A 24,315-nucleotide genomic window follows, 5' to 3' on the forward strand; every position below is an offset into this window, starting at 1 on the left:
CGTAAGCAGCATGAGTCCATGGACCCATCATGCCTGCTGTAAACGGTACAGGCTGGTAGGGATGTACCACCGTCCAATTTGCAGAAACTGCGTGATGCCAACCCTGTGTTTTTGTTACGTGTCTGTTTGGTCTTCGTCCCCATGCCTTTACACGACACGCCGTAATTTGGAGCTTAATAAAAAAGAATATTACGCATTCCTGCGCCTGTCTCCTGATCCTTCATACCCACGTGACAGCCTGTTCATGGTTTCACGATTATCTTAGTGACAGAACTCAGGCCATCGTGATTGATAGGGTTAAGTCTGAATTTCTTGAATTACCACAGGGGTCATGCCACATGGGTCAATTTTGGGACCTGTTCTCTTCACTACTTATATAAAATACAATTGTCAATCTGTAAAAAAGTAAACTCAATCTATTTACGGATTATATTATTATGTATGTTATTGCCCCGACTGTTGATCTGTCAGTGTCAAAACTACAGTCAGATTGAATAGCAATGCAGAAATCCCTTGTTGATTTAAAACTTGTGCTTAATTCAGGCAAAATGAAATACATGTTATTTTTACACTCTTGTAAGAATGTTTCAGATGAACTACATGTTCACTCATTAGATTCTCTAAGTTCTCCAATCAAACGTGTTCCCGTATATAAATAATTAGGTATATGGATTGATATGGATTTGCTGTTTAAAAAACATATAAATGAGCTGGTTAAGAAGCTTAGATTGAAAGTAGGCATTTTCTACAGAAACAAATCGTGCCTTTCTCTAAGCAGTGCGAAGCAGATTATTCAGTCAACCTTTTTATCTGTTCTTGATTATAGTTATATCATTTATCAATGTGGAGCTGCTACTACTCTTAAACCTTTGTATGCAATCTACCATAATGGCCTTCATTTTGTTACAGGTGACAGTTTTGATACTCATCACTGCATCCTGTATCAGAAGGTCGGCTGGACTTCGCTAAAGACCATAGATTTCTACATTACTAGCTTTTTGTTGCCCTTCTTCATAAACTTCCGTCTTATCTAACTTTGCTGATGGAGTATAGACACCTGAGTTACCTAACCCATTCACAGGATTGGTTAACTCTTGAGGTTCCTACAGTAGGGTCTCCACCAAGCTAGGTAAATCTGCTTTAAGTTTTAATGCACCGTATTGCTGAGTTATGTCTCTCTCACCTCATTGAATCTTGTGACCAGGTCCTCTACAGCATTGTGGGGCCGTCTGCAGCCAGCCATAAGATGGGGTTGTACAGGTTGGTGCGCCTGCCCCTGGGGCTGTGGCTGATCAGGGCCCCCCAGGTCGAGGGTGAGGAAACAGAGGTAGTCCAGGGGTAAGATCCGGCTGTATAGATGCAGCTCCTGCTCCATGAGGACGTAGGCCATCTCCTCCGGGAAACTGACCAGGGGACAGAGGTCAGACAGCTCCTTGTTGACCTCCGTCAGCGGAGCTGCCGGCACCACGCTGGACCCCGCCATGGGGGAGTGCAGCTGGCGCTCTGAGGGGGAGGGAGGAAATAGGGAGGGAGAAGGAGGGAGGGGAGGGTGAGTCAAGAGGGAGTTAAGACAGGAGGAACATACTGTAGATTGTTTCTGAATTCCAATGTGTCCCCTAGCCCCTACTCATAGACACTTCCTGTAGAACTGAATGGATCAGATAAGTGTATGTAAAATGGCTATAGCTCTATCCTTCTCTCTGATAAGTCAGGTAGTATTTTAACCACATTTGATTAATATACATGTCATTTAATTTATTATGTAAGCTGACTTGATTCAATGCTTAATCAACTTGAATTTCATAAGATTCATATTGGTTATGGGACCTTTCAGGACAGCCCAGCCCAAGGGACTTGTGGTGATACAGGGAGGAGAGTCGTTGTCTCCCCTGTTGCCGATGGACAGAACCACTTCCAGGAGGGTCCCTGAAATGTAGGTAGAAACGTCAGTCCTCTGTAGGGTTGCTCGGTAGCTAGACGCCCCTCCTCCTCCTGGCCATGGCAATGTGGCCCTCCTACGACACAGATCCCTCCTCTCGGCAGACGTCAGCAGCTTCCTGGAAGAAAGGAGTAGCTCTCCGGATCTGGCCACCCTTACTTCAGCACTCAGAGCATGGCATGCCTGGGAAGACAGAGGAAGATAGTCGTGTTCAGCAAGGCAAAACGTTTTGCTACGGAAAACAATTATCTTCGTTGTCATTGGACAAGTTCAGATAGTAGTCCCTAAATGTTAAAAACTTTTCTCCCTACTGAACACAACCCAGGGATGTCATCACCTAATCACACCCATAAAAGACATACAGTAGCCTTTCTCATAAAATGTGCTATTATAACACTGTGTGTGGGCCAATTCCCCCTCAGGAGACTGAAAAAATGTGGAATGGGTCCTCAGATCCTCAAAAAGTTCTACAGCTGCACCATCGAGAGCATCCTGACTGGCTGCATCATCGCCTGGTATGGCAACTGCTCAGCATCCGACCCCAAGGCGCTACAGAGGGTAGTGCGTACGGCCCAGTTCATCCCTGGAGCCAAGCTTCCTTCAATCCTGGACCTCTATACCAGGCGGTGTCAGAGGAAGGCCCTAAAAATGGTCAAAGTTGCCAGCCACCCCAGTCATAGACTGTTCTCTCTGCTACTGCACTGCAAGCCATACCTGAGGGCCAAATCTAGGTCCAAAAGGCTACTTAACAGCTTCTAACCCCAAACCACAAAACTGCTGAACAGTTAATAAAATGGCTACCCAGACTATTTGCATTGGACCCCCCTTTTTTTACTCTGCTGCTACTTGCTGTTTATTATCTATGCATAGTCACTTTACCCCTTCCTGCATGTACATATTAAATGATTTGTATTTTATTTTAGCCTGACAAAAATCTATATGAAGTGTCTGTCTGATTCTGAAATGCAACTTGGCAGTTAGTCTAATATCAATACATTGTTGTTTGTCTAATGCATTTGTTTGAGTATTAAAATATTGTGAAAATGAGGGTTGTGATATTAACAATGATTCTCAGTCAACAAAGTAGTGCCATTATGAGGAAGAGGCTCTTCTGTTGCTAGGTGACACATCTAAAGACAGTGCACCAAAAGCCCCATAACAATTGTGTCACAAACACCTTTAAACCCCCACCCTGCTCTCTGCCTTGTCCCTGGCTCTTGGACCTACAGTACTAAGCTCTTTAGCTACATGGGAAAACCTGATGGATGTGAACCAACCTAATCAAGCAACAGGAATTTTGGTCAGACCACATGGAGAGACAGTAGTAGAAATGTATTGCTTTCGTTTCTGATCTGTGTATCTGACATGTAAGTATTTCAATTCTCACATTGTAGCATTGTTGCATGTTAGCTGTAGGCAGATGGTGGAAATAGTACCCAATTGTCATACTTCAGTAAAAGTAAAGATACCTTAATAGAAAATGACTCAAGTAAACGTGAATACTATTTTAGTAAAAGTCTTAAATTATAATTTTTTAAAATTATGCTTATGTATCAAAAGTAAAAGTATTAATAATTTCAAATTTCTTACATTAAGCCAACCAGACGGCACAATATCTGTATTTATTATTTATTTACGGATAGCTAGGGGCACACTCCAACACTCAGACATAATTTACTAAAGAAGCATTTGTATTTAGTGAGTCTGCCATATCAGAGGCAGTATGGATGACCAGGGATGTTCTCTTGATAAGTGTTCAAATTGGACCATTTTCCAGTCCTGCTAAGCATTCAAAATGTAACAAGTACTTTTGGGTGTCAGGGAAAATTTATGGAGTAAAAAGTACATTATTTCTTTAGGAATGTAGTGAAAAAAAGGTTGTCAAAAATATAAATAGTAAAGTAAAGTACAGATTTAGTAGTACTTTAAAGTATTTTTACTTAAGTACTTTACACCACTGGCTGTAGGTAAACCCTCTGATCCTGTAAAAATAATACAAACATTCAAAAATTAAGTAAGCTTTATGAGACATCTTTTTGAGTGCGGACCCACACCTTTTTGCTTATCTAAACCCTCTGAACCTGGGGAGATGGTTGTTAGCCAGTATGTGGAAAGATGAGAGGGAAGGTCAGGAGCAGCACCCTTGGAGGGCGCCCACCACCATAGTCCCTCCCCGACTGTGTATTTTACCCAGTGTTGGGAGAGCGAGAGGAGACAGGGAGCAACCCCCTACCACCACCATCACCACCCCTCCTGAGGACATCTAGCCCCAAACCTCCACCAACCCTCCGTAGGACCCAGGACATCCAGCCCGCACCCCACCACCACCCCTCTCCAGTCCTATTTGGCTGTTAGTCAGTATGAGGAGAGAGGAGAGAGAGAAGTCAGGAAGCGGATCCAGCTGGCAGAGCCTAACAGACATTGTGCTTTAGCTAAACCAAATATTTACTCCCTGGAGTCGAATATTCAGAAATTATATTCACATCATCCTCACAGCACTTTATCCTCCTTCGGTTCCTTTAAAGGGTATGGAACTCATAGTCATAAATTATGTTATTCTCTCCAACACATGAATGAATGCACTAATGAACAGACGCATGCATGCACCAGACACGCGCACGCGCACGCGCGCGCGCGCGCACACACACACACACACACACACACACACACACACACACACACATGTTAATTCTTATAGAATGTCTTCCATACTCCATACTTCTATATCTATGTGCAGATATCATACACAACAGGTTGTTAGACATAAAAGCCTTGAGACATGGCTACATTGGTAAAAGTCAATAGCATCAGTATTGACAGATTTGAATTGTGCTGTTGTTGATTTCTGTAACCCGACGGTTGCCCCAATCATATTGTATGATAACAGTGTTTCCCCTAGGATTTCTTTCAGCAGTGGTGACAAGGGTGGGGTGCATTGCTACTAGCATTAGCGCAATGACATGCTAGTTCTTCCAATAGGCTTCCAGTCTTTGAGCAAACGACTATTAATTTAAAAGCGCGTATCGACAGCAATATATATATTAAAAAAATTACATATTTTTTTGCAGTGGTGGCAACAATTTAGCAACGGTGGGCAATGAACGTAGGGGAAACACTGTATGATGATGTCCTATTTCCAGTCTACCTTTGACAAAGTTAGCATATTTTTGCTAGCCTCGTCCCAGACTCCCAGTTGTGTCTGTGCTGTCTTGCCAATGACCAACAACCATAGGAGTTGGCAAGACAGCACAAACAGATCTGAGACCAGGCTTTGCATCATTTAGTTTAGCATACCGACTGTATCATCTGAATGCTCAAGTGGCTTACTCTTTCCTCCAGCACTCTCTATGGCATGCATCTCAGGTCTGGAGAGCGTCAGGACTGACTAAATATTTTGTTTTCCAGGACGTGTACGTCCCCTTGCCCGGGCTGGCCTGGCCCGGCCTCCATCCTTATCAAGGATCAATCAGCCATGTTTAGACAGTCTGATACCTGCACAGCTCCACAGGCTCCACAGGCTCCACGGCCACATGCTTTATCAAACTCTGGGTCATGTTCATTAGGCACCAAACGTAAGAAAACGGACTTAAACAGGGAGGGACTATACCTGAGGGGTATACTACAAAGTGGGATCAATAACTTAGCCAATACATTTGCATAAATATTCTGAAATAACCTTTAATTTTTTTTAGAAAGATGAGCTTGAAATGGCCATGGTCTAATAGACTTGACAACCAAAAACACATATCTAAGTTTAGCTTTGAACCAGAAAATCAATTGTTATTTCTGGTTGTTTATCAGCTCCCTGGATTTGTCCAATAAGAACAGCTTATTTTTGTTATCCGTAAGAATTTTTTTTCCGAAAAACATTTTGCCATAATGAATGCGACCCAGCATGAGCTGGGCTGGACCAGAGGCCTCCACAGACGTTGGGAGAATGGCCGTCAATGGACCTCATTTGTCAAATGGTTGTATCTCGTCTTTCTCACTCAAAGCTCAGGATTTTGGTCGATTTCAACATGATCATAGGGTGCATCACAATTGTCTATAGTGGTGTCCTCTCCTCATTCACTTCATTATGTACTGATCACGAGGAAGGTGAGAGCTGTATGTTAGAAGAAGCCTTTGTATTTGCATATACCTGTCCATTTCAGAGCAGGGGAAGAAAGCCTTGGTTATTGAGATGCACAGTGTTCTTCTATTTGGTTTTGTCACTTTAGTAAAGTTTCAATATTTGAAAGAAGAAAGTGAGTTGTAGAACTACTGTCCATTCAGCTTGTTGCTAGTACTTGTACAACGATTTGTAGGTCTAAACCAATAACATTCTCTCTCAAATTGTAATAACTGTTTATTACCATCTGTCTTTAAACTACTGATAAACTCTTTACAACCCCTTTAGAAATGTTACATTAATGTTAAGTGTCAGTCAAATACCTTTCACATATTAAAAGTTGAACTCATGTAGTCAGTTTATACATTTCTGTCTGTTTAAATTAAGCAGAACACATACTGTATGTTTAGTCTAGAGGGGTGAGAGAGAACACCCTACTACCTTTGATAAATGCTTCCTGGAGACCACCATCATCCCAGTCCCCAAGAAAGACAAGGGGACATGCCCAAATGACTATCGCCCCGTTGCACTCACCCCGGTCATAATGAAGTGCTTCAAGATGCTGGTCATGGCCCACATCAAGGCCAGCATGCCAGGCACACTGGACCCACTCAAATTTGCCTACCACTCCATGGATGATGCCATTTCCATCATTATTCACACAGCCTTAATGCACCTGGACAAGAGGAACATTTATGTGAGAATGCTGTTTATTGACTACAGTTCAGCATTCAACACCGCTGTTCCCTCCAAGCTCAACAACAAGTTCAGAGCCCTGGGTCTGGACACCACCCTCTGCAACTGGATCCTGGACTTCCTGACAGGCAGACCATGGGCTGTCAGGACCAGCAACAACACCTCCTCCACACTGACTCTTAACACAGGGGGCCCCCAGGGGTGTCCCTTTGCTAAGTGGCTTTGCATGACACTAACCCCATCATCAAGTTTGCTGACAACACCATGGTTGTAGGCCTGATAAGAAAACAATGCCAAGTCAGCCTATAGGGAGGAGGTATGTGAACTGGCATTGTGGTGCCAGGACAACAACCTCTCCCTTAATGTCAGCAAAACAAAGGAGTTGATTGTTGACTTCAGGAAGCAGCAGGGAACATGCCCTGATCCACATCAATGGGACTGCAGTAGAGAGAGCAGTTTTAAGTTCCTTAGCTTCCACATCACCGATGACTTGATATGGACCAACAACACCATCACTCTTATCAAGAGGGCACAACATCATCTTTACTTCCTAAGGCAGCTGAAGAAGTACTGCATGCCACCCTGGGTCCTCTCCAAATACTACCGCTCCACCATCGAGAGCGTCCTGACCGGTTGCATCACGGCCTGGTGTGGGAATTACTCCGTCCATAACCGCAAGGCCCCAACCCATCCAGGACATTTACTCAAAACTGTGCCTGAGGAAGGCCTGCAGCATCCTCAAGGACACCACACACCCCAGCCATGAGCTGTTCAAAGACTCCAGCCACGCTAGTCATAGACTGTTCTCTCTGCTACCGCATGACAAATGGTACCGAAGCGCCAAGTCTAGGTCCAAGAGGCTTCTAAACAGCTTCTACCCCCAAGCAATAAGACTCCCGAACACCTAATCAAATGGCTACTCAGACTATTTGCAATGCCCCCCCCCCCCCCCCCCCCCTCTTCTCCTCTAATACAGTGCTGCTACTCTCTGTTGTTATCACTTTAATATCTTATCACTTTTATAATATGTACATATTACCTCAACCAACCGGTGCCCCCGGACATTGACTCTGTACCGGTACCCCCCTGTATACAGTCTCGCTACTGTTATTTTACTGCTGCTCTTTAATTACTTGTTACTTTTATTTCTTATTCTTATCCATATTTTTTTAAACTGCATTGTTGGTTAGGGGCTCGTAAGTAAGCATTTCACTGTAATACACCTGTTGTATTCGACACATGTGACTAATACAATTTGATTTTGATTTGATTCACTACCTTGCCGTTGGGCAGACGGTATCAGAGCATTAGGTCTGATACCAACAGGCTCAGAGAATGTTTCTATCTACAAGCCATCAGACTGCTGAACACTTGAACTGGACTGACCACCTACTCTGACTCTCTGCACCTCAGCACACATGCACTCACACACGCACACACACACACACACACACACACACACACACACACACACACACACACACACACACACACACACACACACACACACACACACACACACACACACACACACACACACACACACACACACACACACACACACACCCCTTCCCCAAAACACATGTAAATATTGGACTATAAATTGTGCCTTCCTGTATTATGCTTATACTAAAATGTTTATTCTATTCTACTGAGACATTAACTTTATGTTCATATTCTTATCTTTTATTATTTCTTATTGTAGTTGCATTGTGGAGAAGGAACCTGCAAGTGAGTATTTCATTGGACAGTGTATACCATGTGTATCCTGTACATACAACTAATACAACTTGAAACTTCAGCCATCCATAGAGCCTTCAATAGACTATAATAGTGCAGCTCTTGTCACAAGGATGCATGTACTGTATGTTTTCTAATGAAACCATGTGAAATGATAGTTGAGAAGAACATGTATGGAGCCCTTGCAACACTGTCCTGAGCAACTGCCATAAGCAACACTATGCTTGGTAGGGTTTTACAAAACAGTTGATCAGTATCAAGGTTCTCGGATTACGTTCCAGCCGTCTGAAGACCGACAAATTGGACCCACATTTGCCATCAGAAAGACAATCATACTCTAATTCGAGCGATCCCCACTGATATGAATAGCAAAGATTATAGTATGCATGGTTTGGTAGAAATGTTAGTAAAGTACTAGTGCTTTCTTTGAATTAACCATCTGAAAGAAAGAGAAAATATATTCTGACTTACATTAGAAGATCATGCCTAATGTGATACAGCATCCAAAATTGGTCAAAGTCAGTAAATCCAGAATAGTCGTGTTATGTCTGTATGTTCCAGTTTGTAGTGGAAGAGAGAGGAAGAAAGGAGGGAGATATGTTTGAGACAGAAGAGAGAGAGCATGTCTGAAACCTGAGAGAGGGAGAGAGAGAGAGAGTTTTGGGACAGCTCCCCTTATATGGTTAGGGAGACTGGACATTAGTAAGAGGTATTGGAAAATAACATTACCTTTATATATAAAACACACATCACTGTCTCTCATCTCCTACTGTAAACCACTATAGTGACTACATAGCCAGTATTAGCCACTGTGATGTAATTCACCAATGACTCTACTGTGGGTTCATTCAATAGTTCTCTCTCTCTCTCTCTCTCTCTCTCTCTCATTATGGCAAGATGGTAAGTGTTGCAGATAGATATGAAATATGAAGCATAGACTAATTACAGTTCTCAGTTCTGCATTAAAAACAGCCAGGTCAATACATTTTTTTTTTTTTCTTGCAATGATTTGGTGTCAGAACTCCCTGATGACAGGAGTTGATACAAGATGCCTTGGGCTTCAACTAAAATATACAGGGATAAATTATCACAGCTCATCAGATCTAGGAAGAAAATAGTTGTCTTTTTTTGTTTATTTGAAAATACAAACTTTTCAAATACTCAAGGTAGTCAAATATAGTTTATATAGAGTTTCAACTAAAAGGCAACTATTTTCTTTGATATTCAAATAAAGCTCTCAGAAAATGTTGAATACCTCTCAGAAAACCAAATAATATTTGAAGGTATTTGAATATATGCAAGTTGTTTGAAAACAAAAATAAAAATGATGAAGAACCAAAAATTACAGCACTTAGTTTGATTAGTTTAAATATATGATCATAAGCATAAGCATAAGCACATGGTTTGGAGGGCTCTTAGATATTAATCTTAATATAGCCTATTTTCTAGAATGAAATACATAAGGGACATGGAAGCCCCTCAACATTATAGCAGACCCCTTCTGTAGCATCAAAATTACTAACAAATATATTTTCACATATAGTGAGACATAAGGTAATACAGTAACACTTAACATCAAGTTTTTATACATGCGTAGTAATTTTGTAATTATTACAATAGCAGCATTGTTGCTTCATAGGACTTTGGAAATTGCTTTATAATTGCATAAATAATGAAATTATTACATAAGTGGAATAAAGCACAGTCACTTCCTCTTGTGTACAGTAGTTACAAAAACTTTCAGCTCATTTGTATGCAATAAAATGCAATTACCAAAGCATTATGTAACAACATGCTAATAAAAGGTTGCTCCAAAAGTAATTACAGTTTTATTACACAGGCACAAGAACAGTCTAATGTTAAGTGATACTGAGAATGATAACAATAACAACATGTCCCCCCCCACATTTTGAAATTGCATTTTTGTCCCCCCCCAGTTTTATCATTGGAATGTGATACAAAACGAGGCATCGGGGTGCTTTAGGACCATGCGGACGTCTCTGAGAAGTCGGGTAGACTGGTTGGGGTGTTTATCCTACAGGATTAAAAAAATATATATATAGAAATAAAAAGATTATGTCCTCCCCACTTCTAAAACCAAAGTTGCGCCCCTGGTTACAACTATAGTTATCCCAGGTCTGCAGCTCATAGACATATGCCTGCATCTTTCATATGATATTGTAAATACATTTGATCCCAATGTATTTCAAAACCAAGATAGCAATGTTTTTTGCCACACAGACATCTTACGAAAGGCTGCAGTTTGGGTGATGGGTGAAAATCTCTTTACTATATAAACAAAGCCTTATTTTAACGCATTGGTCGGCAGTGAGTGCACTCAAGACACACAGAGGACATGCACACATGCACACACAGTTACCAATCACAATTGTTTATTCAATTGCCTAGCTGTTATTTTCAATGGCAATGTTTTCTTTCACAGAATTTCCCCTAATAATTCTCTGAATTGTCCTTAACCCTGACCCACAGTTAAAAGTTGTATGTAACAAGTGTTGTGTTTTCTATGAGTTCAGCCAACCCTAAAATGACCTATTTTAACCTTGATCACCTGATTACTGACATAGATTCTGGCATTATTTTGTACAGAAACGACTTAACCAGGATCTTAAAGTCTTATTTCTGCTGAGACCATGGTGGTTCTGCACAAATCAGTGGAGGCTGGTGGGAGGAACTATAGGTAGGCAGGGTCATTGTAATGGCTGGAATGGAATGATTGGAACCATACTAAACACATCAAACATATGGAAACCACACGCTTGACTCCGTTCCATTGATTCCATTCCGGCCATTATAATGAGCTTGTCCTCCTATAGCTCCTCCCACCAGCCTCCTCTGGTACAAATACCTCTTGTACAACAAGAGTTGGAGTTAATTCAATTTCTATGGCTGCCAGTTAAATCAAAATTCAAAAGGCACTCACACATCTGAGCTATCTTTGTTGCAGGTTCATTGTAATAAAAAAGAAGAACCCATTTAAATCAGCCATATAATGTATTTTCAAAGAAGTGCAATTAGTTTACCGGAATTAGATTTAAATGTTATTGCCCAAATTCAACTAATAAAGGCAGACTATTGAAGGCAGACTGTTATTTATTGACAAGTTGAATCAGGAGTGTTATTGCTTTGACTGGAGCGAACGGCAGTGTTTTCCAGATTGGACACTTCTCTGTTCCAAGGATTCAAGTGGGCAGTACCAATATGTAGTTTACCACTAGGTGGCAGTCTAATCCACTGTATTGTTACCGGCAGGGTAGAGTCTATTGCCACTGCAGAATTAGTACTGAATGAGGTCTGCAGTTGGTTTCTATCCCAGATTGACACTTTAAAGCACCATAACCCCTCTGAGTTTATGCCACTCATCCCCCTCTTTATGAATGTACTCATAAACTATTTATTGTGTGGGACCACTGTACACACATCCTGTTTTATTAACTTTACATACACACAAAATTATTGAGGGTAAAAACAAAATATAGCCCGAAGGCTTATTTCCATTATGGTAAAATATATTTATTCGAAGTCAACACAAACATCACCATCACCAGTTTTCTCTAATCATCCTTATCTCAGAGGTTCTTCTTTCCATACAGGTTATGAATATTTTGACCTGCTCTGGCTCTATCAGCCAAACCATTAGCAAATTATGGACTAATAAGTAGGCTAAGTATGTAAGTTATTCCTTTCATTTCCCCTGAAGCTTGTTGTTTTTGACTCGGCAACACCTTAAAAACAAACTCTGGAGTGTGTGTGCTTTGTTTTCCACGGACTTTATTTGTTTCTCATGGTTAAGACTGTAACCATCTGCCAAGTGATTGTGATGTAATGGTGTAGCCTAACTTTTCCATTGGGTGTGTACCCACTGGAGCAGAGAAGCAATCCCAGACCCTCTTTCTACATCTCAAATGGCATCCTATTCCCTGTATAGTGCACTACCTTTGACCACAAGGCTTTGTTGAAAAGTAATGCACTTTAGGGAATAAGGTGCTATTTGAGACTCACCCTCTATAATACAGGCCTCTAGTGTTCTACTTAACTTTTAACCACCCCTCCCCTTTGCTCTCCTACCCGGCTACCCCAACCCCCATTTCCCCTGCAGCTCCGTGAGTTTTGTCTCACACTGCACTGTGTGTAGTAACTATTACATACTGTAGCAGGGGATTTCACACACATTTTTTCTTTTTGTGCCCCGCCGTGTGTGTGTGTGTGTATGAGTGTGTGTGTGTATGAGTGTGAGTGTGTCCAGTGCAGTCTAGGGCTTTTCCAAAGTAGATTTTAAACTAAAAGTGACACAGTTTTGCTCAATGGAACCATGAAAGCTAACTGTGTGTATGTTCTTACCTCAAAAAACATGTCTCCTTTTTTTCCAAGGTGAGGTTTACATGCTTGCAGATGTAGACTCTGAGAGGTTGAACTGTGCCCACTGTATCCACTCAAGCGACTGTATTCACTAGGCCCAGACAAACGGTCCCTTCTGCAGACAGCGTCCCACGCTTCCTCACTGATCCTCCACGAGGGTAATGTCCTGATGATTGCCCTAGTCCCTGTACACACAGACTTCTTCACCCTCTGGTTATCCCTCAAGAACCTACGGACCAGGACCGTCGAACGCTCCCTCTTATTATATACCAAGCTATCCTCAGTCTCGCAGTCAAATCCTAACCTATTGTCTGAGGCCATCTTCAAAGCTGTGGAGCTTTTGGGAGGGCTGGTGGGAAGGAGTGCCAGTGTAGAGCATCTTTGCGTTTTGGCCTTGCCCCTTGGGCTGATGTGCCCATCTCTGAGTTCGTGGGCACAGCTGGTGTCAGCGACTGTTGATGACGTCATCTCCTCTCCGAGACAGAAGGCGAAGCTGCCCGTAGCGACTCTTATGGGGGAAGATGGGACTGAGGATGCTGAGCCTGATAATTTGCCCTCTACAGCCTCCATGCCTCTATCACCTAAGGAGGTATCAGAGTAGAGCAAGCCCTGAAACCAGTTCTTGCCCCTACCTGGGAGTGTCCTTGCATTACACAGAGGAGACAACTCCTGCGACTCCAACTCCTTGACACTCCTACGTACATCTGCACCATGATGTATTACGGTACCCACATTGCTCTGTGTAACATATCCTGTTTTATCCGCTGTGTACGTCTGAGGTGAGATCCCTGCTCTCTGGACTGGAGTGTTACTGTCAGAGTCATTGCAGACGTCTGTGATCGGTTTACTTTGGCTGCAGCTCAGTACACAAGGCCCAAGGCCCTTCCTGCGGCTTATGCCACAGCAGCAGCCTGAAGGTTTACTGGCAGGCACAGTCACACACACTCTTTGTCTCGATCCAGCATCCAGAGACTCCACAGAACGGCAGCCATTGCTGGAGTGTTTATCCGGTTGGAATGGCGGTGGCGATGCATCTGTGTCATCAGAGTGTAGTTGGACTTTAACTCTCCGTTGGGTCCCATGTGGGCTCCTGTGCCTTACAATCCCATGATCTATCTTCTCGGCACGCGTTTCTGTCCCGTCTGTGTTGCTGGTAGAGAATTCCTCCAACATAATGCCGGCCCGCCTGCCTTTCTGTGTCTTCCTCCTTGTTGGTATTCAGAGACGTCAGAGCGAGAGGTGGGTGCAGGTGGAGTCCACAACAGCTGTGAACACCAGGAGAGTCAACGCTGCATGTTGTCTGGGAGATGCGTCCCCCTGTGCACACTCAGAGATTGACTTTGCTACCGTGCCGGCCAGGCAGACACATCCCTCGTCAATCTGCAGGGGACAGCAGGAGAACCCAAGTTAGCTGAAAAATAGAACACACAAAAACTGTTTTGTGCTGAAGACTGTCCCAAGCCAACAAATTAGATTGTGTCCTAATGATATCTATTGAACTCGGAATACAAACAAAATCACAACAAGATAAGTATTATTAGCTGTAGTGAGAGGTTTGAAGTTGCAGTGCCAAGTTGTCACTGGATACTGGACAATGCACCATAACCTGTGAAAGGGAAGTGACTATGATGTGATGATTGAAGGCAGATGAACCATACAATCAGTCTTCCCCTCACTTTCCCTGCCTATGGCCAAACACTTTCCCTGCCTATGGCCAAACACTTTCCCTGCCTATGGCCAAACACTTTCCCTGCCTATGGCCAAACACTCTCCCTGCCTATGGCCAAACACTTTCCCTGCCTATGGCCAAACACTCTCCCTGCCTATGGCCAAACACTTTCCCTGCCTATGGCCAAACACTTTCCCTGCCTATGGCCAAACACTTTCCCTGCCTATGGCCAAACACTTTCCCTGCTCATGGCCAAACAATGTGAGAAAACATTAAGATCGGATTATGAGGTAACTGTAACAGAGCTCTGTGCAGTGACCTACATGCAATAAAGCTCCTAAAGTGGTGAATGAAAAATAGTTAAGAAAGTATTGTACCCCATTCTGCTTCCGTATAACAATGTAAAACCCTGCATTATCAATGGTCTACTCACCGACATATCACATGAAAACCGTATTAGAATAATCGAAAGTCAAACGACTGAAACTTCTCAACCTTTTCAGCCTGTGATCTTGTTGAATGGTTAGGTCTTCCTTACCTTTGTGTGAAAGGTTGGTGTTTCTCTCTCCAGATTCAGTTCCAGCGGACCAGATGTGTCCCTGTTCCCTCTCTATACACAGTAGGCTATAAGAACAGAGGGGGATTGGGAGGAGAGGAAAAGAGTGATCAGGGCAGAGGGAGAGAGGAAAAGAGAGGGATCTGGGAAGAGGGGAAAAGGGGGGAGCCACAGAAATAGGGATCTCACCGGGCAGGGCTCCCTTTACAGAACTTGGCAGGACAACAAGCTGAAGCTTTTTTCAGTTTTTCCCCTTTTTTTACTCACAGCTCACTGGATTATTTTGAAATCACACTGGACAGAACCTAATGCTAATACCTTCACAGCTTTTAAAGTGGCAGTCACTTAAATAGCCTTGTTTTTTAACGGCCATTTATTCAATCAGAAGCATCACCCTCACGCCAATATGAGTTTAAAATCAATCATATGAGTTGCCCATTCAGAAATTAAACAAATAGATGTTTCAAGTTTTAATGTCACGTGCACAAGTACAGTGAAATGCCTGTCTTGCTAGCGCCAAACCCAGCAATACAGTAATCAATAAAGCATTACACAGTAGAACAAAAACAATAAATAAATAAATAAATAAATAAGAAGAACACGAGGAAGAAAGTAAGCTATATACATGGTCAGTACTCATGAAAACATACAGTACATGCATCCTTGTGACAAGAGCTGCACTATTATAGTCTATTGAAGGCTCTATGGATGGCTGAAGTTTCAAGTTGTATTAGTTGTATGTATAGGATACACATGGTATACACTGTCCAATGCACAGGTTGCAGGTTCCTTGCAGGTTCCTTCTCGACAATGCAACAACAATAATAAATAATAAAAGATAATAAAAGATTTTATATTTATATTTACAAGTGTGTGTGTGTGTGTGTGTGTGTGTGTGTGTGTGTGTGTGTGTGTGTGTGTGTGTGTGTGTGTGTGTGTGTGTGTGTGTGTGTGTGTGTGTGTGTGTGTGTGTGTGTGTGTAGAGTCAGTATTAATGTGTGTGCATGTTATGTGTGTGTTGGAGGGTTTTTATCTGCTTATGCACTCTCATTTCAACACCAAACCCACCACTGGTGTGCGTGGCCAAAGAGCTCTATTTTCATGTCATCCAACAAATGTAAATGCCTGGACTTTGCTGAACGGCATTCAAACTTGGATTGGAACTGGTGCTATGGTCAGATGACATGAAAATAGAGCTCTTTGGCCATGCACACCAGTGGTGGGTTTGGTGTTGAAATGAGAGTGCATGAGTAGAAAAGAACCCCATAACTACTGTAAAATATGGTGGTGGATCTTTGATGTTATGGCGCTATTTTGCTTCCATTGGTCCTGGAGCCCTTGTCAAGATCAATGGCATCATGAAATTTACCCAGTGCCATGATATTTTAGTCGAACACCTGGTTCACTTCTGTCAGGAGGCTTAAACTTGGCCGCAAATAGATCTTTAGCACACATCAAAATCCACAAAGAATGGTTCATTGGCCACAAGATCAATATTTTGCAATGGCCATATCAGTCTCCAGACTTGAAACCAATTGAAAACCTGTGGTTTGAATTGAAGAGGACAGTCCATAAGCACACATGAAGGATATCAAGGATCTGCAAGAATTCTGTAAGGAGGAATGGTCTAATATCCCTACTACAATATAGCTCAGTATTTTAATGATTTATTTTAAACTGTCATTTTTGCCCATAATTTCAGACCCCACTGTAGTTATTACATATCTGGCGTAAAAATTGCAGCAGCTTTTAAAATCCATTAAATAAAAGTACCTACACTATGTATACAAAAGTATGTGGACACCCCTTCAAATGAGTGGATTATGCTATTTCGGCCACACCCATAGCTGACAAGTGTATAAAATTGAGCACACAACCATGCAATCTCCATAGACAAACAGTGTCAGTAGAATGGCCTTACTGAAGTGCTCAGTGACATTCAATGTGCCACCATCAAGTCAGTTTGTGAGATTTCTGCCCTGCTAGAGCTGCCCCGGTCAACAGTGCTGTTATTGTGAAGTGGAAACGTCTAGAAGCAACAACGGCTCAGCCACGAAGTGGTAGGCCACACAAGCTCACAGAACGGGACCGCTGAGTTCCAAACTGCCTCTGGAAGCAATGTCAGCACACAAACTGTTCATCGGGAGCTTCATTAAATGGGTTTCCATGGCCAAGCAGCCATCTATATAACTCTACACATCACGACTGGGACAATCCAATTTGCTTACCCGAATTACTTTAAAAACAATGCATAAACAAAGTTTTGCAGTATAAAGGGCAATAAATATGTTTTATCATTGATAAACAGTTCAAAATGTTAATATCACCATACATAAGGCCAAGCGTCAGCTCGCCGCCATTGGACTCTAGAACCGTGGAAACGTGTTCTCTGGAGTGATGAATCACACTTCCTCATCTGGCAGTTTGACGGATGAACCTGGGTTTGGCGGATGCCAGGAGAATGCTACCTGCCCCAATGCACAGTGCCAACTATAAAGTTTGGTGGAGGAGGAATAATGGTCTGGGGCTGTTTTTCATGGTTCAGGCTAGGCCCCTTAGTTCCAGTGAAGGGAAATCTTAACTCTACAGCATACAGTGACATTCTAGATTATTCTGTGCTTCAGACTTTCCTGTTTCAGCATGACAATGCACAAAGCGAGGTCCATACAGAAATGGTTTGTTGAGATCGGTGTGGAAGAACTTGACTAGCCTGCACAGAGACATGACCTCAACCCCAGCAAACACCATTGGGATAAATTGGAACACAGACTGCGAGTCAGGCCTAATCGCTCAACATCAGTGCCCGACCTCACTAATGCTCTTGTGGCTGAATGGAAGCAAGTCCCCGCAGAAATTTTCCAACATCTAGTGGAAAGCCTTCCCAGAGGAGTGGAGCAGCAGAGGGGGACAACTCCATGGTAATGCTCATGATGTTGCAATGAGATGTTCGACGAGTAGGTGTCCACATACTTTTGGTCATGTAATGTATTTCATTTTGAAGCACATGACTTATCTCTGTATGAAATTCATTGGTATACATGTCTTAACTTATCAAACCAAAAAAAACATGAAACCAGAGAGGTTTGAAACCCTTTCCGTCACTTTGATGAAACAACTGGATTACTGTTTTCATGCAGCAATCTCTGTATAATGGCGTCTCCAGCTGAGATAGAATAGTCATTACATGTCAAATGGTTGATTCCTCTTGCTTACTGTAGAATTCGGAGAAGAAGGAAATGTTTTGATGTTCTATGGACCTTCAGTTATCCGATGGAGAATTATTAGTTGCAGGCAGTGAGAGGCCGCGAGGAGGCAGCGGTTGCTCCGCGTCACACATTTCGGGGCTCAGCCTGCATCGTGCTTTGCTCCCCGCTCAAATGAATGATCAGTATAGAGGTGGTTACGTGTAGAGGTGAATGAGAAAGAATGTTCCTGGTGTTTGTGACGCCCGCCATTTGGTGAGATGCAGACCCGGGGAAAATGGTGAGACAGAGGATACCCTGTTTGTCTTGTTGAGCTTTGATATGGAGTTTCTAACTGATAAGGTCAGGCTAAGGTACAGTCTATTAGCTATTTGGTGAGGGTGTTTGTTCTGAAACCGCTACAGTGCTTTAGGTGCCAAGGATTCGGACATGTGGCAGCAGTATGTATAAGGGAGATCCCACGATGTAGAAAGTGTGCAGGAGGGCCTAGTCAGAGGGAATGTGCAGTTTGGTTTGAGAAAGCACTGTGTGTAAACTGTGGGGGCACCCATGAAGCTGGGTATCTGAAGTGTCCTGTATGAGAGAGACAAGTTGTGATTGCCAGAGTTCGAGTGGGGAAGGTTTCATATGCTGAGGCAGTAAGGAGAGTAGAGGATAGCCCAAGGGTGAGGGATTCGACTGGGAGCCCCCCAGTGAGTAGGCCCGAAGAGAGAGATCCAGAGAGGGTGAGTTTTAGTAGTATATAGGTGCAGGGTTAGTATATACTGTAGGTGCAGGGTTAGATGATTGTGTAATAAAAATTTGACACCTTCCCCCTTTTTTGTGACCAAAATGTGCAATCTGCACTCTGACCGCCGAAAGGCAGCAATACGCAACACAGCGTCTAGTATGCCGTAAATTCACATGAAGAAGAAGCAGAAGAAGAAGAAGCAGAAGAAGAAAGAAATACATGTCTTGATGATTACAGGGCGAGGGATCCTGAGAGCATCCCTGTGAGGAGGACAAGGCCAATACAGAGTGATAGAAATAACATGTGCTTCAGTAAGGTTGTTTTCTTAGCATTCATATCCATGGTAATCAACTGTACTGCAGAAATGGAACGAGTCACAGAAAATAGAGGTTGTGGTGGCAGCTGCAGAGAAGTACTTGGGTTTACGAGATTTTACTACAGAAGAGTTACGAGGTGTGTGGAACAACATTGTCCCATCATCCAAGGATGTCTGCCTGGTGTAGGATCAGATAAGGCCAAGTAGCAGAATAGTGTATGTAGGGTTAGTTGGTATGGCAATTTTCTTCTCTTTTCCCTTTTGTTTCCCTTCCCTTTTTGTGCCACAATGTGTTATTTATTCACACTCCAGAATAGTAGGTGGAAACCAGGGGAGGCTGCTGAGTGGAGGACGGTTCATAATAATGTCTGGAATGGAGCGAGTGGAATGGCATCAAACACATGGAACCATGTGTTTGATGTATTTGATACCATTCCACCTATTCCGCTCCAGCCATTACCACGAACCTGTCCTCCACAATTAAGGTGCCACCAACCTCCTGTGGTTGAAACACAGGGCTGGATAAAAGCAATAGCTAAATTAATATGGAGGCCGTTCTACATCCTGAGGGGTTCGTGCTGATTGTACGGATATTGTGACAGCCGGTTAAATGGCATCCCTTGAGAAGACAAGAACAAGATGTATGTCAGGAGAAGTGCAGTATTATCATAAGGATACATATACTTGGAATACGGAGGAGGAATGGAGGGAAAAGAGAGGCAGAGGAGGTCTAAGAGAGAGAGGGAGGAAGAGGGTGAGCTTGAGATGGTTTGTTAAAGAAGAATGGTAGAAAGTGTAAGCAGAGTGAGCTGAGGACAGGAGGAGGAAGGGAAGTGAATGAGGGCTTAGTGTCGGGGGTGGTAGGTGTGGTGAAGTTCTCGGAGGCCGAGGCTTGCACCGAGGGTCAGGATAAAGATGAGTATTTGACAGTAGGAGTAAAGTATTTGGAAGAAGTGGACCCTTGACTTTTGGCTGATCCATTTCTGGTTTCAGGGTGGGTGAAAACAGAGTTGGGTGCTGTGGAATCGGTGTGGGTAAGCAGAAGTGGTCTTGTGATAATTGTTTGTGTTTCTGCTGGTCAGAGGGAGCAGGCGCTCCGCGTTAAATGAATGGGGGCAAGAGATGTGAATAGTTTTGCTCTCAAGAAAAGGGCGCCATTGAAAGGAGTGATTACTGGGGTAGCGGTAAATGTGAAAGTTGACCAACTGAAGTGAAGATTCCCGGTGTTTGTGATGCTCGTCGTTTGGTGCGACGCAGACAGGGTCAAGATTTGTGCCGAATACATTACGTTGTTACAGGTGTCAAGCTTTTGGGCATGTGGCAGCAGTGTGTAGGAGGGAGGTTCCTAGGTGTGAGAACTGTACAGAAGGGCATGAGACAAAGGAATGTGTAGTATTGGGGAAAGTAGTGATATTTGTTAATTGTAGGGGTGCCCATGTGGCTGGAGATTAGAAATGTCCAGTGCGAGAGAGGCAGATTGAGGTTTCCAGGGTTAGAGTAGTGAAGAAGCTGTCATATGCTGAGGAAGATGGGTCAAGGGGGAGGGATCCTGAGAGGAGTGGTGTGAGTAGTAGATTTGTACCAATACAGAGGGATAGGCCAACAAATGATATACAGTACCAGTCAAAAGTTTGGACACACCTACTCATTCAAGGGTTTTTCTTTATTTTTACTATTTTCTACATTATAGAATAATAATGAATACATCAAAACTATGAAATAACATGTATGGAATCATGTAGTAACCAAAAAAGTGTTAAACAAATCTAAATATATTTTAGATTTGAAATTTTTCAAAGTAGCCACCATTTGCCTTGATGACAGCTTTGCACACGCTTGGCATTCTCTCAACCAGCTTCACATGGAATGCTTTTCAACAGTATTGAAGGAGTTCACACAGTCTCCTCTGAACAGGTGATGTTGAGATGTGTCTGTTACTTGAACTCTGTGAAGCATTTATTTGGGCTGCAATTTCTGAGGCTGGTAACTAATGAACTTATCCTCTGCAGCAAAGGTACCTCTGGGTCTTCCTTTCCTGTGGCGGTCGTCATGAGAGCCAGTTTCATCATAGTGCTTGATAGTTTTTGCGACTGCACTTGAAGAAACTTTCAAAGTTCTTGAACTGTTCCGTATTGACTGACCTTCATGTCTTAAAGTAATGATGGACTGTCATTTCTCCTTGCTTATTTGAGCTGATCTTGCCATAATATGGACTTGGTCTTTTACCAAATAGGGCTATCTTCCGTATACCACCCCTAACTTGTCACAACACAACTGATTGTCTCAAATGCATTAAGAAGGAAAGAAATTCCACAAATTAACTTTTAACAAGGCACACCTTTAACAATGCATTCCAGGTGACTACCTCATGAAGCTGCTGGTCATCTATTAACGTTTGAACATCTTGAAGAAAAATCTGGCCTTAAATTGGCCATGCACTCTTATAATCTCCACCCGGCACAGCCAGAAGAGGACTGGCCACCCCTCAGAGCCTGGTTCCTCTCTAGGTTTCTTTCTAGGTTCCTTCATTTTTAGGGAGTTTTTCCTAGCCACCATGCTTCTACATCTGCATTGCTTCCTGTTTGGGATTTTAGGCTGGGTTTCTGTATAGCACTTTGTGACATCTGCTGATGTAAAAAGAGCTTTATAAATACATTTCATTGATTGATTGATTGAGAATGCCAAGAGTGTACAAAATTGTCATCAAGGCAAAAGGTGGCTACTTTTAAGAATCTCAAATATAAAATATATTTGTTTAACACTTTTTTGGTTACTACATGATTCCATATGTGTTATTTCATAGTTTTGATGTCTTCACTATTATTCTACAATGTAAAAAATAGTAAACATTAAGAAAACCCCTTGAATGAGTAGGTGTGTCCAAACTTTTGACTGGTACTGTATGTTTCAATAAGATTGGATTTTTCGCATTTATAGCAATGGTCATCAACTGTACTGCAGGGATGGAACGTAAATCGCAGAACATTTAGGTTGTGGTGGCAGCTGCAGAGAGGTATTTGGGTGTGAGAGACTTGACGTCAGAATAGTTACAGGGTGTGTTAAGTGGTGGTGTCCCATCCTTTCAGGCTGTTGCCCTGAAGTAGGACTACATACACTGCTCAAAAAAATAAAGGGAACACTTAAACAACACAATGTAACTCCAAGTCAATCACACTTCTGTGAAATCAAACTGTCCACTTAGGAAGCAACACTGATTGACAATAAATTTCACATGCTGTTGTGCAAATGGAATAGACAAAAGGTGGAAATTATAGGCAATTAGCAAGACACCCCCCAAAACAGGAGTGATTCTGCAGGTGGTGACCACAGACCACTTCTCAGTTCCTATGCTTCCTGGCTGATGTTTTGGTCACTTTTGAATGCTGGCGGTGCTCTCAATCTAGTGGTAGCATGAGACGGAGTCTACAACCCACACAAGTGGCTCAGGTAGTGCAGTTCATCCAGGATGGCACATCAATGCGAACTGTGGCAAAAAGGTTTGCTGTGTCTGCCAGCGTAGTGTCCAGAGCATGCATGCGCTACCAGGAGACAGGCCAGTACATCAGGAGACGTGGAGGAGGCCGTAGGAGGGCAACAACCCAGCAGCAGGACCGCTACCTCCGCCTTAGTGCAAGGAGGTGCACTGCCAGAGCCCTGCAAAATGACCTCCAGCAGGCCACAAATGTGCATGTGTCAGCATATGGTCTCACAAGGGGTCTGAGGATCTCATCTCGGTACCTAATGGCAGTCAGGCTACCTCTGGCAAGCACATGGAGGACTGTGCGGCCCCACAAAGAAATGCCACCCCACACCATGACTGACCCATCGCCAAACCGGTCATGCTGGAGGATGTTGCAGGCAGCAGAACGTTCTCCACGGCGTCTCTAGACTCTGTCACGTCTGTCACATGTGCTCATGTGCTCAGTGTGAACCTGATTTCATCTGTGAAGAGCACAGGGCGCCAGTGGCGAATTTGCCAATCTTGGTGTTCTGTGGCAAATGCCAAACGTCCTGCACGGTGTTGGGCTGTAAGCACAACCCCCACCTGTGGACGTCGGGCCCTCATACCACCCTCATGGAGTCTGTTTCTGACCGTTTGAGCAGACACATGCACATTTGTGGCCTGCTGGAGGTCATTTTACAGGGCTCTGGCAGTGCACCTCCTTGCACTAAGGCGGAGGTACCGGTCCTGTTGCTGGGTTGTTGCCCTCCTACGGCCTCCTCCACGTCTCCTGATGTACTGGCCTGTCTCCTGGTAGCGCCTGCATGCTCTGGACACTACGTTGACAGACACAGCAAACCTTTTTGCCACAGTTCGCATTGATGTGTCATCCTGGATGAACTGCACTACCTGAGCCACTTGTGTGGGTTGTAGACTCCGTCTCATGCTACCACTAGATTGAGAGCACCGCCAGCATTCAAAAGTGACCAAAACATCAGCCAGGAAGCATAGGAACTGAGAAGTGGTCTGTGGTCACCACCTGCAGAATCACTCCTGTTTTGGGGGGTGTCTTGCTAATTGCCTATAATTTCCACCTTTTGTCTATTCCATTTGCACAACAGCATGTGAAATTTATTGTCAATCAGTGTTGCTTCCTAAGTGGGCAGTTTGATTTCACAGAAGTGTGATTGACTTGGAGTTACATTGTGTTGTTTAAGTGTTCCCTTTATTTTTTTGAGCAGTGTAGATTGAAATAGAGGAGTTGTGATTTTATGATTTTTTATTTAAAAAAAATTGTATTCATTATTATAATTTTTTTGTTTTGTATTGTATTATTATTTATTTTATTTAGTGAGTGTAGTGTAGTTTTAGATGGTAGGGTATTTTTATTTATTTTTTCAAGCAACGTATAAGGGAGTTATACTTCCGTCTAGTAGGTGGCGGTAATGCAACATTTATTGGATGCCAACCGCCATTAAACCTCATCAAGGAAGAAGATAGGAACCGTGTCATGCCTCACACTACAGTACTCTAGGT

The 24,315-nt window shown here is 43.1% G+C and overlaps 1 protein-coding gene across 1 annotated transcript in view; it reads right to left on the reverse strand.

Moving 5' to 3' along the window:
- The window catches only part of LOC129859129 (1-phosphatidylinositol 4,5-bisphosphate phosphodiesterase epsilon-1-like), a 39,823-nt gene extending 25,553 nt beyond the window's left edge, over window positions 1-14,270 (reverse strand). The window contains exons 1-3 of the mRNA XM_055928520.1: window positions 12,846-14,270; window positions 1,828-2,122; window positions 1,184-1,503 (exon numbers count right to left, since the gene is read on the reverse strand). Coding sequence (XP_055784495.1) covers window positions 1,184-1,503; window positions 1,828-2,122; window positions 12,846-14,036 — 1,806 coding nt within the window. The 5' untranslated portion in view covers window positions 14,037-14,270. The remainder of the gene's footprint in view (window positions 1-1,183; window positions 1,504-1,827; window positions 2,123-12,845) is intronic.
- Between the last annotated feature and the right edge of the window lie 10,045 nt (window positions 14,271-24,315).

This window comes from Salvelinus fontinalis, chromosome 1 (genome assembly GCF_029448725.1).
Source record: "Salvelinus fontinalis isolate EN_2023a chromosome 1, ASM2944872v1, whole genome shotgun sequence".
Taxonomy (NCBI): Eukaryota; Metazoa; Chordata; class Actinopteri; order Salmoniformes; family Salmonidae; genus Salvelinus; species Salvelinus fontinalis.